The sequence below is a fragment of the Labrus mixtus genome, chromosome 8 (genome assembly GCF_963584025.1).
Source record: "Labrus mixtus chromosome 8, fLabMix1.1, whole genome shotgun sequence".
NCBI classification, from domain to species: Eukaryota; Metazoa; Chordata; class Actinopteri; order Labriformes; family Labridae; genus Labrus; species Labrus mixtus.
Window position 1 is genome coordinate 8,378,429 of NC_083619.1, and position 15,521 is coordinate 8,393,949.

The 15,521-nt window shown below is 40.3% G+C and overlaps 1 protein-coding gene across 2 annotated transcripts; it reads right to left on the reverse strand.

Annotated features, from left to right (window-relative positions):
- Positions 1-624: 624 nt before the first annotated feature.
- On the reverse strand, positions 625-12,337 carry LOC132978766 (WD repeat-containing protein 48). 2 transcript variants are annotated; one of them, XM_061044070.1, is made up of 18 exons: positions 12,260-12,337; positions 11,473-11,613; positions 10,506-10,581; positions 10,208-10,420; positions 10,035-10,123; positions 8,658-8,759; positions 8,339-8,563; positions 7,875-7,949; positions 7,471-7,573; positions 7,287-7,384; positions 7,038-7,145; positions 6,806-6,902; positions 6,620-6,715; positions 5,773-5,878; positions 5,591-5,678; positions 4,498-4,574; positions 4,193-4,385; positions 625-2,709 (listed from the first exon to the last, which is right to left on the reverse strand). In XM_061044070.1, the coding sequence occupies exons 1-18, from the start codon at positions 12,305-12,307 to the stop codon at positions 2,614-2,616; spliced, it is 2,031 nt and encodes a 676-aa protein (XP_060900053.1). In that variant the 5' UTR covers positions 12,308-12,337; the 3' UTR covers positions 625-2,613. The 2 variants fall into 2 exon arrangements, with proteins under 2 accessions (XP_060900053.1, XP_060900052.1); XM_061044069.1 differs by having other exon boundaries at positions 10,506-10,584.
- Positions 12,338-15,521: the final 3,184 nt, after the last annotated feature.

The following is a 15,521-nucleotide window of genomic DNA, read 5'->3' on the forward strand; positions in this document are numbered from 1 at the left end:
GAAGAACTTACCGGCGAACAGTAAACATAATAATTCCATTAAGATCGCATCAGTTGTGCAGGTCACAGGATATAAATGTAATCACCCCTCCCCCCCCCCCCACTCACTCCTTTTTCCTGACTATTTCCTGCTGTGTTCTCTCACACAATGACTTCATGTCAAATATTCACTTGAGAGCCGGCAGGAGAAATTCAGGGGAAAGTCGGGGTGAAACATTTGGCTATTTGCGTTCACAAACTTGAGGAAGTTTTGGGGAGTTTTGTGCATGTGTGAAAACACCATCTGATTTATATGCTAGAATTTAAAGTTACTGTTGATAAGTTCATCATGTGAGCAATTTTTCCAGTGTAGACAGGTGACATACTGGTACTCTGATGTGGAGCGTACTTGAACACTTCCAAAGTTTAACACAAACATTTTAGTGAGGCAAAGCAACGCGGCACCTTAAAAATCCCAAACACTATCCACCATGTTAAAGCTAACAGACTGTCCACAGTACTCGTGTTGCAGTGACGTATCTGCTGTTATAGAATTATACATCCAACACTACAGATTAAAAAAGAAAAGGAGAACTTTTAATGTAGGTTTGTTTTTTCTGTTACGAGGTAAAGTTTTTTTTTAATGTTTTTACCCCAGATTTGACAAGGTCAGTTTATTTTAAACACTCTTTAATGTGATGTCCATTTATTTTAAAGTCTTTGATTTGATATTTGAAGCCATGCCGCCTGTGATCTGTAAAAAAAAAAAAAAAAAAGTTTCACTTGATGGAAATAAGTCCCAACAACTCTTTCTCAACTCTTCTTCTTTTGTAATTATTGTAATCTATGCAACAGACGGCGAGTGCTGCCTCTGGTTTCACACCTTTGACGTCATTATTGATGATAAATCTTTCACATTCAGCGTTCAAGAAGTCTGATAGCGGTGAACTTGCTGTTGAGTCATGTTTTTTTTTTAGAGGGCTTGTAATTTTTTTCAGTCAGAGTAGGTGCTAGGGTGTCAAATAATGAAAAGTATTTTTGCAGATATTTTATCAAGTAATTGTATGTTTTATTAGGAATGAGAGCAGAGTCTCTCGATGAATGTGAAATGGGTGAATCTGATGGTTAAACAATCATATCACTTCAAAAAGAAAAGTTGTCCCTTGTTTTTTTTTTCCTTCTTTTTCACACTCATCAGCTGAACACATAACTCAAGAAACACCCACCTATAATCCCCATAAATCTGTCTTTGTTAAACCATTCCAATTTATTTCTTCCATTGCCTAAAATATACATATTTCACAAATTATTACAACAAGGGATATTGCAGTGTTATGGCCTCATTCTGGTACCCACCTTTCGATTTGGCCAATCAGAGCTCACTCGCTGCATCCCCCCCCCCCTTAATGGCGTTAACACACACTCATCAATGGCAAAAAATTAACGGCAGAAAAATGTACAATGAAACGATCTGTGTTTCTGCTCGGTGTCGCACTGAGAGAGAAATGGTAATTATTACCGTTTATTTCACTTTGGTGAATTTCCCCCACAGTGGTTTCATATTCATATCGTCTGTTTGATGAGATTCCCCTTCAAGTTATATTCATGATTCATTGAAGTCCTATCCAATCTAAATGAAATATACATTAGGAACAGCCCTCACTGTCGTTGGAGTCACTGCTCATGACCGAAGCGCAGAGCGAGTAAGCGTGAGTTACTGTTAAACATACATACTTTATATATTATTCCCCCTTTGCTAAAATGACTTGGATGACAGCTAACATTCTTAAGAGTAGAACTGCATTGTCTGGGTCGTAGCGAAAAACAACAAATGCAATGCAAGTTTTTTTTCAATCCAAGTCAGATTACCTTCATGACCATGAATGTGCTCTAGGGAATTGGAAAAATAACTTGTTTGTTTGAAGTAATCTGTACATAACACAATAAAACTGCTGCAAAAAAAGTCACTTAAATCAAAAATGTTTTACATGTATTTACAAAAAAACAAACATTCTGTCCATTTGGAACAGCACAGCTAAAAAGAAAAGAAACACGAGTGCCTCTGTCAATGAGGTTCAAGCTCCGCAGTATTTGGAACTCTAAACCAAGGTTAAAGTTAAGGTGATGACAGAACAGAAGGAGACGAGATGCTACCCAGAGACAGAGTGAATCGTAAAAGGTGTGACGCTGCTGTGGAGTGTTTGTAGAACGAGGACAGTTTCTGGAATGTACTAGAACAAACAAACAGTCTACTACACGCATGTGCATGTACACACACAGACACAAACACGAACTGAGACTTCTGAAGACTTCAAAAGAAAATGCCAATCAGAAGAAAAAACAAAAGCAGTGAAAGAAAAACAAACTAACAGGTGAGCGCTGGAGAGAATTGTGTCCGTTCTTCAAACTGTAAAAAAAACAAAAAAACACAAACACTTCAGACCGCTTTGTCTCCCCGATGTCTCTGCCGCTCCAGCCTGTCCCGTTCACTTCCCTATGATACACCATGAGCCTCGTCCTCACACACTTCACTGATGCTGCGACTGACCACAATGGGGGTTTTTGGGGACTACATGTCAAAGGTGGGTAGTGATTGGCAAATGACGAAGAGTTCTTGCGTTAAAAATTCAGACTTTCACGTGGACTTCTGCCTATAGTGAAGCGTCAAGTCCCCTCCACTCTTCCAGATAAAATGTTTAACTGTTCGCAGGTCCATGTTGGGATCCAGAACCTGGAGGGAAGATTAAAAAAAAATAAGTTAACACAGTAAGTAAGTAAATAAAATCACAGTTTATTTAGTAAAGCACGTTGACAGAGCAAGATCACAAATGTACAGTACTGATAATTATTATAAAACAACAACATATCACATAAGGTGATTCTCTGTAGTAATACTGTTACCAGAAAACACACGAGACGCACATTCCTCTGATACAGCCTCAAACCTCAAACAGCCAATCCAACGATTCAAAACCATTTGGGTTTAGCATCTTATAAAATCAACTCAAACTACAGTGTTGAGAAATGAAGCCAAAGTCTGAGTGCAAAAAATGAAGTTCCTTGTGTGTCCACTTGAGGCAGACTGCAAAACACCCGGAAGTCCCAAACACACCCAATGAAAAACAGTCCATTATGACATCAGAAGTGAACACGATTAGAGGTCCCAAAAACAGTTTTAGTCTGAATAGCTGATCTCTTTTTCAGCACACACAGAAAAGGGGCTGATTTGTTTTCTATGACTCATCTGTTTTGATTTTATGTAGGATAAGAGTTATGTATAATTAGGGGCAGGACTGATCTGACACGGGACTGAGCTGCATGCAGCAGCTGTTCGTCAGGAGGATTAAGGCCCGCCTCCTCTGCACCTCTTTGCCTGTTAATAGGTTGATCGAGAGTGTGGTTGAAATAGCATTTTCAATAAGGTGACCGCCATCGTTGGGCTTCAAAAGTCCGCTTCACAAACAAATAGGTGATGTCACCAAGACTACGTCAATGTTTCAAGCAGTCTATGCATCAAACCAGCAGCCTGCACAGCAGTAATGTTAAGATATCTGTCTAATAGCAACAACAACAAAAGATTTCACAACACTTAAATGGGCCTGCTATCCCCGCTCTACAGGCTGGATGTAAACCAGCACAGTGGATGTACAGCATCTCTAAGTAGCAGAGCAGATAAACCGCCATACAGCCTCTTCCAATGTGTAACCACATTCAGCACAGGCATGTGGACTTGTTAACTTGCAAGGACTGAAGGCTCGTAGTGCTGGCCAAATTAAGCCAACCAATTAGACACTGTATACCTGCATAGTAATGATTGTCGCAAAGTGCCGACTATTTTGATGTTGAAGTTTGTGATGAACTTCTTCAAATAGTGACTTGAGAGGACAAATGCAATATGGTTTTGGACAGTGTTTATTAATTGTGCAAAATGTAACTGCTTTATACCTTTATACTAGTCTGGATTTAAATGTCTGTTTAATCAACAGGGGAAGAAGTTGCTATGAACATCCCTACATCAAACCATAAAACACTATGATGCTATGGGAGTGTTTGTCATTAGTCAAAGTTTTTGACTGTTTGAATGTACTTGTATCTGAGGGGGTAAGACTTATAGTAAGTACAGGCATCAGAACCGGTATGTGGAAAGAACTGCAGTGTTTGTAAATCTCTACTGAGGATTCTTTGGTGTTAAAGTTCCAAAACGCAATGCCCACCTGGTCTTGACACATTAGTTCAATCTTCTCCTCGGCTAGCATGGCCATGTCCTCCTCCTTCTCTTGCTCCCCTGGTTTATCGTTTGCTGAGGAGCTCGTCGTCTGAGACTCGTTGTCCAAGTTGATGATCTTCTCATAAACGTGCTCCATCACCTTCCTCACCTGCAGCATGTCACTGGCGGACAGACGGTCCCTGCAGAACACAACGGGTAAAAACAATCAGCTTTCAACAGGCTCGTCACAGTAAACATGTCTGTGTTGGTTTTTAGAAGAAAATACGGTTAAAGACTGGACGGGGAACTCACTTCTTCAGAGTTTTTGCACCGGAGGAAGAGTGAGGCTGGAGGTAGAACGGGATTTTGTTGAACTTGGGCATATTTTTCTGTAACAGAAGAGAAAAATAAAACATGTAACAGGAATCCTAAGCAAATAGTCATGGCAGGAGCAAACTTTTTGTGCACGTGCTGCATCTAAAGAGCTTCTCAAAATGTACACACATTGCCTTTTCAGTCCAAATGTTGTACCTTATTTGCAAAAGTGCAGTCATAACACTAATGAAGACTAAATTTGATTGAGCTGCTTCAATCAGGGTCCTACTATCGTTGTCTGATGAAAGGCTAGGGCCTGTAATGATACATTTCATTCAATGTGAATTGGAGCAGCTTTTTGTGTACCCAGAACTCAACAATTCAGAAGTGTGGGTTTTGATATGTTTTATAGGGTCCTACTATCGTGCATGCTGGCTCAACATCAACACTTAAAGGGGTATATTTTATGCATGGCTTTTACATGCTAGCTAAACGACTTATTTAACTAATGGTTGCTAGCCTGATTCACAACATGTTGCCTTTTCCTTCTAATTCATCTACATGAGAAATCAGGAATGTGTCTCTAGGAGAGTCTTATCATTGTTTCATGCCAGCTTGCATGGCAATTTTTCCTGCTGTCTGTAGATGAAGTCAAAATAACGCCATGATTCTTTATAATGCAGCAACTGTACGCTGATCAGTCAGAACGTATTTAGCAAAGATGTTTTTATTTCCCCTCGAGTTTAATAAAGTATGTAAAAAATATTTTAAAAATTCCATCTCAAATTAAACGCATCAACACAATCTTAAGCAATCATACACAATTTGGGGTTAAATTTCATCAAATTGAGGACTTTCTATTCCCCATATCTAAAGCAAAACTTCTAATCATGTTTATAATAAGTCCATGAAACACAACTTATGACATGTTAAGCTCAGAATTAATGTAATGTAAAGGCTTCTTACACAATGATGGGCCTCTACATTTTCATGAATGGTTCATCGACGCTTTAATAACCTGAATATTAATTCATTTCACCTTGATAGTCTTATTTGATTCAATGTAAAAGGATAAATAAAGAGTACTCACATCTACAGTTATATCAATAACCCACTGTGGAACAGTCTCATTAAGCAGCATGGACTCAGTCTCTCCTCCTGAATCTCTACAGAGCAACCTGCAACACAAAACGACCAACATGAGACGCAATGAAGAGGAGCAATCAAAGAGTCAACTTTTAACATTTCTATGTAACCTTCACGGAGAATTACCTAAATAGAGTTCTGCCTCCTGCTTCTCCAAAGATGACCGGCGTGTGTGGTGGCACTTGGAAATATCCATTTCCTTTCTGGACCCTGTTCTCCTGCTCTCCGTTGACTGTGGACACACAGACACAACACTACTGTGAGATCATCTGAATACACACCTTAATCACCAAAGCCTCTTTTTCTGGACGCCAGTGTGTTTTTTTTATTTTTTGCAACAAGAGTGCAGAGCGTTTATCTAAGATGAGATGAGGTTTAGTTTAAGATTAAGTATGTGCTTGTCACTTTTTACACAGCTGCCCTTTCACATCGGAGGAAGAGCAGGATAAATAACTTTATCTTCACATCCTTCATACACAAGTGCTACAAAACAACACATCTAATTTGTATTCATAGTCTACTTCTAAAAAAAAAAAAAAAAGTGATCTGACAACACCTGACAGAATAAGCAGTTTAGACTATACTCTTTGTTACAACTTCTACCAAAGACAAATTTACACTGCTGTTCCCCCGCGTGACACGTGATGGCAGGTTTGACCTCTTTTCCCACTTGCTTCACCCTTCCCCTAATCCAGAGCAAGCCGGCAAAAAACAAGTACTGTACCTTGTGCTGACATTTCGTCTTGCACAAATGTTCTGGAAACAAAGCACCCAGATGCAGCCACAGCGGCAAAAAATACGGTGCATCTTGATGAGCTCTCAAGCTTTTTCAGAACAGCACTTAACATTTCCAGCTGGATAAAGGGTGTGGTGGATAAGCCGCCTAAATGTAGTTTAACGAGCATCACTGCAGACGTTGACTGATTTAGTTTCACAATGGCTGTGGATAAAAAAGTCAGCCCTCAATTCTTACCGTGGTTCACCTCGTTCTCTTCCTCGTCCATGGGGTTGATGCGAGTTCTGGGCCAGAACTCTAACAGAGCCTGGAGCAGCAGTCCACCCAAGTTCACTGAAAACAAGATAAGCGGGTAAGAGGCCGTGAAATATAAATGAAACTAATTTGTTTGTATGTAAAACCTGATGAGGGAAGACATCTCACACTTTGGATCTGATCCATCAGAGCTTGAAAACCCAGCATCCTTTGCGGACACCCAGGCAGCGAAGCAGTCGCTCTCATCCAAAGTGATCGTGAGCATCTTTTGAAAAAGAGACACAGAAGAGGAACATCCATGAGACCACTGACAAAGCTCAGGAAGGACGGCTGACTTTTGAACAGTCAACTGCTTTTGAGATGAATGAAAAGCTCTCTTATTAACAGGTTTAGGACTCACCCCAGTTTTCAGATCAACAGAAAACCAGTTTGGCACATAGACCATCTTGAAGCGCTTCTTTATCTCTTCGTCAAACTCCACTTTTCCCAAATCTTCACCCTTACATGCCTTTAGACAAAAACATGCATAAAGTATTTTTAAATGACAGGTATCAACGGGAGGGAGAACATAGTTTCAAACACGTCTATTTGGTCCAAAGATGCAGTTACACTCTAACTTTACAGATCTGAACAATCGGTCTGAGTTTACCTTTAGGACGTCCCAAAAAGCCACATTGTTGTTGGTATCTTTGGTGAGTATGTGCCTCTTGTCATTCAGAATGTGGCACTGTATGATACTGGCACCTCCTGAAATAAAATAATGCTGCTTTACAAAAATCCAGAGAAAAAACATGTCACAAATACTGCTGTTCAAAAAGAATCTATCTGTTTACCCTTAATGACTTGTTCTGGCTGAGTACACAGTGGTGTCAGAGGGGTAGTGCAGTCATTGTCATACTCCCCTGATGATCTGAAGTTGTGTATTCCCTTTAGAGACTACACACACAAACACACACGCAGGAAGTATTCATTATTACAGATTATCCTGGATTTTTATAATCGCTTCCTCACTCTTCTGTCCAATATAATAGCGGTGATTCGTGTAATGTAATTATCTTTTGTGTATCACCCACAGCCTCACTGAGCTGGTTTACATTTTTCCACAAATTACAGGAGGATTAGCGATGAATAGCATTAGTCCACGCAGCATGCAGGGGTCTCTATCTGCACTGTACTGCAGGGTCGTTATGCTGATGGGCGGACAGGCAGTGATCTCAGAGGTGTCACGCATGCTTACCCATTTATTAACGGATGACTTGGTGGTGGAGACCCAGATTGCTGGAGGTGGGTCAGCAGATCTGTCCAGTTCCATCTGAGCAAAAGAGAAAGATGGAAAAAGGTTGAATGACTCCGAATGGTCGACTGTGAGCACACGAATGACTGACGCGAATACAGAGTCGGAGTTGTTATGCAAAACTCTTCTTCTTTTGACCTTTAGAAAAATCACAAACACAGTACAACTTATCTTTAAAGAAGCGACAGGACAGTAAACGAGCCTCAAAGAAAACAAATAACAACAAACAAAAACAAGCAGGTAACAACTGAAATGATAACTGTATGCAAACACCAGTTCAAAAACAATCGGCAGCAAAATCAATATTTTTTAACATAAAAGATACAGAAATTAATGCAAGTGTATTGCACCGCAGACTTACACAACAGAGAATTATATCCAGTTTAAAACGTGTACTGGCTCCTTACTTTGAGCACCGGCGCCTTCTCTTCACAGATGAGCACACGGATGTCTGGGTTACGCAGGTCAGTGCAGTAGATCTTTTTGTCTCTGCCTCCAGAATAGACGTGTGTGAAGGCCTCGTTGACCTGCAGGGCCCAAACACCTTCATCGTGCACGCGATAGGTGGCGATACACCTCTGCTGGCCGAGTGACCAGAGGCGGATGGTCCCGTCCGAGCTGCCTGACAGACACTGTGGACGAGGAGAGCAGGTTTAGTTGTCTTGTTTTTTAGTTTGCTCTGTTAAACAGCTGCCACTGATGCATACTTCAGTCATATGTGCATACCTGAGTGCCATCCCGATTCAGCAGCAGCGACTTAACGTTGTCTGTGTGACCCTTTAGCTTCATTAGTTTTGCACATGTTCTAGGATCCCACACTCTCAGAACCTGGAGAAAGCAGGAAAAAGAGAAAGTGAAGACAATCGCTCCTAGACTGCATTTCAATTCATACTGGAATCTGAGATTAAAAAAAGTGAAATAATGTGGATTAAGGTAACTGAAGAGCCCCTTTAACACCAGTTTGCATCATGTGTAGAATAATTAATTTCCACCCATAAAACTGTAGAGGGAAAAACTGAGCAGGCAGGTGTGCAATGGGAGAAGTACAGAAAGCAAAATTCCTAAAAGAGGTGCAAAGCCAGATTGGAACCAGCAATGTCGTCTAGTAGCCACAAGGGTAGATATGAAATACGGTCATCATGAGACAAAATATTTCTAGGATTCGAGGAAAAAATCTAATTACAGTATATTGATACCCTTTCTGTACCACTGCAACAAAAACAGAAGTCCTAGACACCCAGTATTGGGTTATTTCTTTATTTAAACTACAGACAAATACAGGCAAACTCCTGCACACTGCCTGGTACAGAAATGTTGCTAATATACTTGTGAATTTAGACAGTCTCTCCTCTCTGTCTGTCTGTAAATTAAACTCATCTTTGCATCTTACTGAAATGCCTGCCAGGGCTTTAGAAATGTCAGTATTTGCCAATCTGTGAAATTTAATGGCCCAGTACAGCTCTCTCTTTTTGCTTGCGGCAGCATTTGGTTAAAAATCTGTCTAAAGATCTGTAGGTTTTTTGACAACCTTAATATGAAACAGGTACAGATGAAGGATATCTCTCCTTTGCTTTCTCTCTGCTATTCCTCCTTTTCCTTGGGTGCCTCTGTGTCAGGCAACACACGTTTTCTCAACAGTTTAGTTGTTATTCAAACCTTGAAATTCTGAAAATAAACTCCCATAGAAAGAGAGAGAAAACCATCTACTAACAGTATTAAGTGACAAAAGTAATTTTTTACAGATTTGAATATCCTGCTACAGAACAGCGGTCAGATCAAGTCCAGGTTGATTTCATTAAAAACTTTTAGGCCTTAATCCCCATCCTGCAGCCTGAAAACAACGGGAGAGAAATGTTCATCAAAACTTCTCAACAGTTAGAAAGGGTAAATGGAGCAGCGCGTCACTATTTCACACTGATGAGTATAAATACACTCTCAGAGAACATATTTCGTTTCTAAAACAGGAATGAATGAGGAACGAGTTCAGTATAGAAATACTAAATGTTATCTTCATGGTGCATATGTGGAATCCAAACAGCATGTAAAAAACAAACAATGAATAAACTAAACAAGAGCGCCGCTTTCAGTCTAGACACCCTGTACCTTTTCTGTGGATCCAGATACAATGACTGTTCCCATCTGGTTCATGGCCAGACTGTAGATTGAGTCTTTGTTCCCGCTGAGTGACGAGGCTGCAGGAGACAAATTACAGTGAGTACAGTGAACTTATAGACTGTATGGTCAGAACCGGGCTCACAGAGACAAACAATACTTACTGGTGACAGTGTTGTTGGAAGCAGTGAGTGCTGTTAGTGTGTTCACATCCCAAAGGAAGATCTGCCGGTCCAGACCTGCCGAGGCCACGAGCTCCTTGTCCTTAGCATAGGCCAGAGCTTTCACGTAGTCCTTGTGTGTTCGTAACGTCGACATGCAGAAGCCTTTGTGCGCGTTCCAGACTTTGACTGTTGTATCTGATGATGCAGATATCACTGAAGATGGAAAACACAACAGTTACAGATGTTAAACAATGCTTTCATCATAAAAAGAAAAATATACATCAGGATCTCAACTCACAAGTTTTTCCATTGCAACAGAGGACTATGTCATTGACCCAGTCTGTGTGATGCTCCATCGAGGCAATATATGGGTCCTGCTGCAGTGACAGAGAGGGGAAAAGAATACAGTTGAGAATAAATTAGAGTGGGAATACATAAATATAGATAACGGTTTCCTGCTTTGGCACATTTCTTCTATGCTTGTCAGCGACAACAACACATTTCTCCTGAAACAGCTCACACATAGAAAGCAGTAAAGTTAGGTTTTATTTTGTCGGACTGAAAGTAGAGTATTACAGCCTGTTTCCAAACAATTTTGTCCTACATGTTTTCACTTCTGAGTTTCATCTGAAGCACGTTGGTGTCTTCTTTCTCACCCTAACCTCCTGCTGGATTGCATCAACATAACAATTATTTGGCTAATGATTTAAAGAGACGTTGACTTAAAAGATCATGTTAAATAAGAAGGAAATAATTATTTTGGTTTGGTGGCACGATACATAAGCCTATGTAAAACAACTAAAATGTATATAACCCAGCACATTGGACTCAATCAACATCCTATCACTCCTTCCTGTTTGGCATATCCTAACAATGAATTTATCGATTTGACCAGGAGTGATGTCATACTTCATGTTAACGCCTCCTGGAGGAATATGACAATCAGCTGGATTATTCACCAAGTGATGATTTACACATTAAAGCAATGCTGAGAGTCAAAGTTTCAACCCAAAAGAAACTGATCTATTTTGATCAGAAAACTTAAATTGTAGTTAAAATGTTCTGTTATTTGTCTAAATGTGCTGAATCATTTAAGTGGTCACACACACAAAGAGATGCTCTGACTGCTGTGTGTAAGCATAATAATGTAAGCACAATTGATAAACTACTGTGAATATTTAGGGAATGTTTTGGCAACTTCATCTTTGATTTGAGAAATGGGCCACAGCAGATGTGTAACACTGTAGGAGTATGAGGAGCTGTACTTTGTGCTGGTAGACGCTCCATATCCGGATGATTGAGTCCCTCCCGGCCGTGAAGAGCCGGTTCAGCGCGGGGTCTAGCTGCAGTGCATTCACCCCGTTCCGGTTGTACTTCTCCACCTCATCTCTAATGACGTAGGACACCTGAAACAAACAGAAGAGCAGTATGAAGGCTGCGGTCAGAGCACCACCTCCTCTCTCCATCACAACACACCCACTAACTCGTGTGCGCGTTTAAACGAGCTAATGAAACATGAAGCATAGCCAAATACATTTAAAACAAATCTACATTCATTTATTTGAACACAGGACACACTGAATGCTTAAAACGGGCTGTCATGTGTCAGGTATACAGGGACAGAGGGCACCACGGAACCACCGAGACAGGTACGTTTTCCCAGCAAATAGACCGAGCCCACAGTCAAGTGTTGCTAAGCTAACACAAACGTTATGTTGGCAAATAAATTCATCTACGACAGTCAGTACACAATGTATGCCGGTTTATCAGCATGAAACCTCCGATATAATCCAATATCCACGTTCTCAAATGTTTAACAACAACATATCCTCATTCAAACGCCAGCGTTAGCAGATATTAATGCTAAGAACTAGCCACCGGAAGCTAAGCTAGCTTGGTTAGCCGGCTTGAGTCATGACTCATAACAGCAACACTGTCTTTTGTGGACGGTTCCCTCTGTCCGTGAAGCACAAGTCAAACACTTATTGTAGCTGCAGACTCTGGTGGTGCCGCTGTCAGAGACTTAGCATCAATGCAACTGTAATAAAATACCTGTACTTTTCTCCGCCCAGCAGCATTTTGCCTGTGATGCGTGGCCATCTTGCATGTTGACAGTCAATTCATGTGATGCTACATCCGGGGAAAAAGAAAACATATTCGACTGAGCTTTATGGGTAATGTGGTTTTAACTCCGTCCTAAAGGTTTCTTGTTGGGAGGACGCCCCTCTCAGGATGGTCAGGTTCTGGATGACTTTTATGTATCTGTAGGAACCGTGATGAAGATATATAATATAAGATATATACAAAGATTTCCCATCTCAGGGGAAAATGAGGGCAGGATGCACAACCATTCAAAAATACTACCAGGTTTCTAATGATACAAAGATTAATGCAAATGGGTATCCCTTTAAGTATAAATCCATAAACCACATACTGATAGCACTGGTAGTCACTCATAGTCTGGGGTACAATCATCCAGGTCACACAGACAGACACAACATTTCTTCAAGGAGTGTGTGTCAACAGGAACCAGTACACATTAATTAAATATTGATGGTGCACTTTAGTTTTCCATTCCAACCTTGAAAATTGCACATTTAAAGCGACAGGCCCTTGATAATGGTATTAAGGCATTTTTTAATGGCCTTCTTCACAAACTATGAGCTGTGAAAGTTGTGAGAGGATGTTTGGGACACATGAGAGGTGATTTGATGTCAATAAAATCAGAAGTGAGAAATATATTGAGATTATAACCTTGAAATGTGCTTATTTAAAGGTCCAATATTATGCTTTTTCTGGTTTCATATGCCCTTTAGTGTGTTTTCCATGTGTCCTGTGCATGTTTAGGCACATCTATGTGCAAAAATTCAAGGTCCGCGGAAACGCAGCTTCTCCTACGTCCTCCTGTTAACTGTAGCATTAGCTGCATGTAACGCTCGGTTCTAGCCTCCCTCGATAAAAATGTGTCAGTCCGGCGTCATTGTCAGTGTGAGATCACTGATCTAAGCCCATTGGCTCGTTGTGGCAAACCCTGCAGCTCATGTTGAAATTTCCGAGACGCGTGCTGAGCAACTGACCAGTAACGACAGAGCAGATCGGCAGACCAATCAGAGCAGACTTTGCCCATGTGGGGTCTAACAGTATGGGCTCAGCAGAGCGTAGCTGACGGACTCAGAGCGTAGAGGGAGCAAGGAGGAGCAGTACATGAAAACAGACACTTTTTTCAAACTTTAGCTATTGTGAACGTACAAAAGTAGGTACATAGATTAAATATGCGAACCCCAAAAAGGGCAGAATATGGGCTCTTTAAGGCAATATGTCATTGATAATGATGATTTGCAGAGTTATTTTTATTTATATTTGCCGAGGTGCCCTTGAGCAAGGCACCAAACCCCCTCCCCACCACCAGCTCAGGAGCACCCGCTGTGGGCAGCTCCGTCACTCTGACATCTCTCCATTAGTGCATGTCCATAAGATCCTGTTTGTGCATGTGTGTATATTTCAGCCTATGTTGCATGGTTAACAGAGTGTAAAACAGAAATTTCCCCTTGCAGGGATCAATAAAGTTATCTTAATCTTAATTATTGAATATTGAAATGAGCCGTATTGCACTTTTACGACGGTCCCTAACTCCACCTATAGTTGGACAGACATTCAGTTCTTTGCGCTCCCAGCTGCATCGTCATCTTTGGTGATTTGAAGTTTATCAAAACTGTGAAACGTCTGCCTTAATCTGCTCTCTAACATATCCCCAAACTGTGAGAAATCGAGGCTTTGACTCGGAGCTATTGAATGTAATCGACGCGGAAAAAGGCGAATGTCAAATATGAAACTATCTTCACCCTGGTTTCCATGACAACCGTTGCCGCGTAGCCTACAACATGTAATCCTAGATACCAGCAGCAACTGAGATTTAAACTCGTCCAGCTGTCAATGCTTCGCTATGTTGATAATACTTTAAAGAACAGTCACCACCTGCTATTTAATTGGAAATAAGGTAAGTATATTATAGTTTAAAGTTGTTTTCAAAGTAAAATAGTTGGGTTTGGTAACATAGCTACGTCTCAGTCAAGAAAGGAAACACTTTCAGCAAGCAACAGCATGTTAATGTTATGAACATTTAGCTATTTCCCTAGTTATTTGACTGTAGCACTCGGTTAAAAAAGGTGAAAAACTGTTGTAAAGTTGACTTGCCTAAAAATATTTATGTTATTTGTGGGTGAATCTTATATCTACATTAGAGGACAGTATCAGAAGGAAATACAGATAGCCGTTAGAGGGCAGTCAAATGTGCACATTTCTAATTTCTAATTTCAATACTTTGTACTCAAATATCGAGATTTGGACTTGAATTGATCCATAACACTACTTAATACTCAAATACAGAGGTTTATAGTTGGAAAAAGTGGTTTTAGGGTTTAGTTACCCTTTAATTCATGCCTACATTGTGTAACTACCTAAAATTGTATTGATCGTGTTCTACTTCCAGATGATGGAAAGGAAAAACTTCCCTGGTTTCGGTGTTCTGGTGCCTCATCCTCCGAGCAAACCTAAGCCCAAACCTCCAGCCCTGAGTTATAGACCAAAACTTCCTCCAATCAGAAATTCCTCTGTGACTGAACAGAAGGGCCTCTGCTCAGGTGGCATCAGTACAATCCATTTTCAGGTAAAAGAACACAAGCATTTGCTTTTGAAACTTAAAATTCTGACTTACTGAAGTAATTTAATTCACTGCCGCTATATGCTCTTGTTATGTTATTATGTAATACTCTTACCTAAACCAATAGTAGGCTAACTGTTTATTTATTAGTCTAATAGTGTTGGACCTGAGATCCGGAAGAGGTCACAGCCGCAACCCATCCTGAAGTTCAGGGATCACAAAACAACACAATGTGAGATTGAGCACATAGATCCTCATTTAACTGATAGTCAATAGATTTTTAATAAAACACATTTCTGTGTAAAAACTTGATCTTTTGCACTGTTTTCCTCACTTTTTTTTCTGACTTCTTCTGGAATGAAGATACATCCAAGGTTCAGCTGCCCTACCAAACAACTCCTGGGCAGATCCCCCGCAAGTTAAAGATAGAGAGGTATGTACTGTTTGTGTTTAACATGTATTATAGAAGAGGGCATTTATTTTAGTGAGCTTTCCATTTTAAACATGTGATGTGGTGTACATACAGGGCAGATTAAGTGGTGTAATGTTAATGTTACTATGAGACTCTATCATACATTAACTTAGCCTACTTATTTAGTATGGTTAGCTGATAAAGTGTTTATTTGTGAATGTTTAACTTAAAGTGCTTTTTAT

Coding starts and splice junctions, on each gene's coding strand:
- LOC132978766 (XM_061044069.1), bottom strand. CDS start 12,307: ATGGCCACGCATCACAGGCAAAATGCTGCTGGGCGGAGAAAAGTACAG. Junction 10,421..10,505: donor CTGTTGCAATGGAAAAACTT/GTGAGTTGAGAT, acceptor TTCCATCTTCAG/TGATATCTGCATCATCAGAT. Junction 6,903..7,037: donor CTGTTGATCTGAAAACTGGG/GTGAGTCCTAAA, acceptor CTTTTTCAAAAG/ATGCTCACGATCACTTTGGA.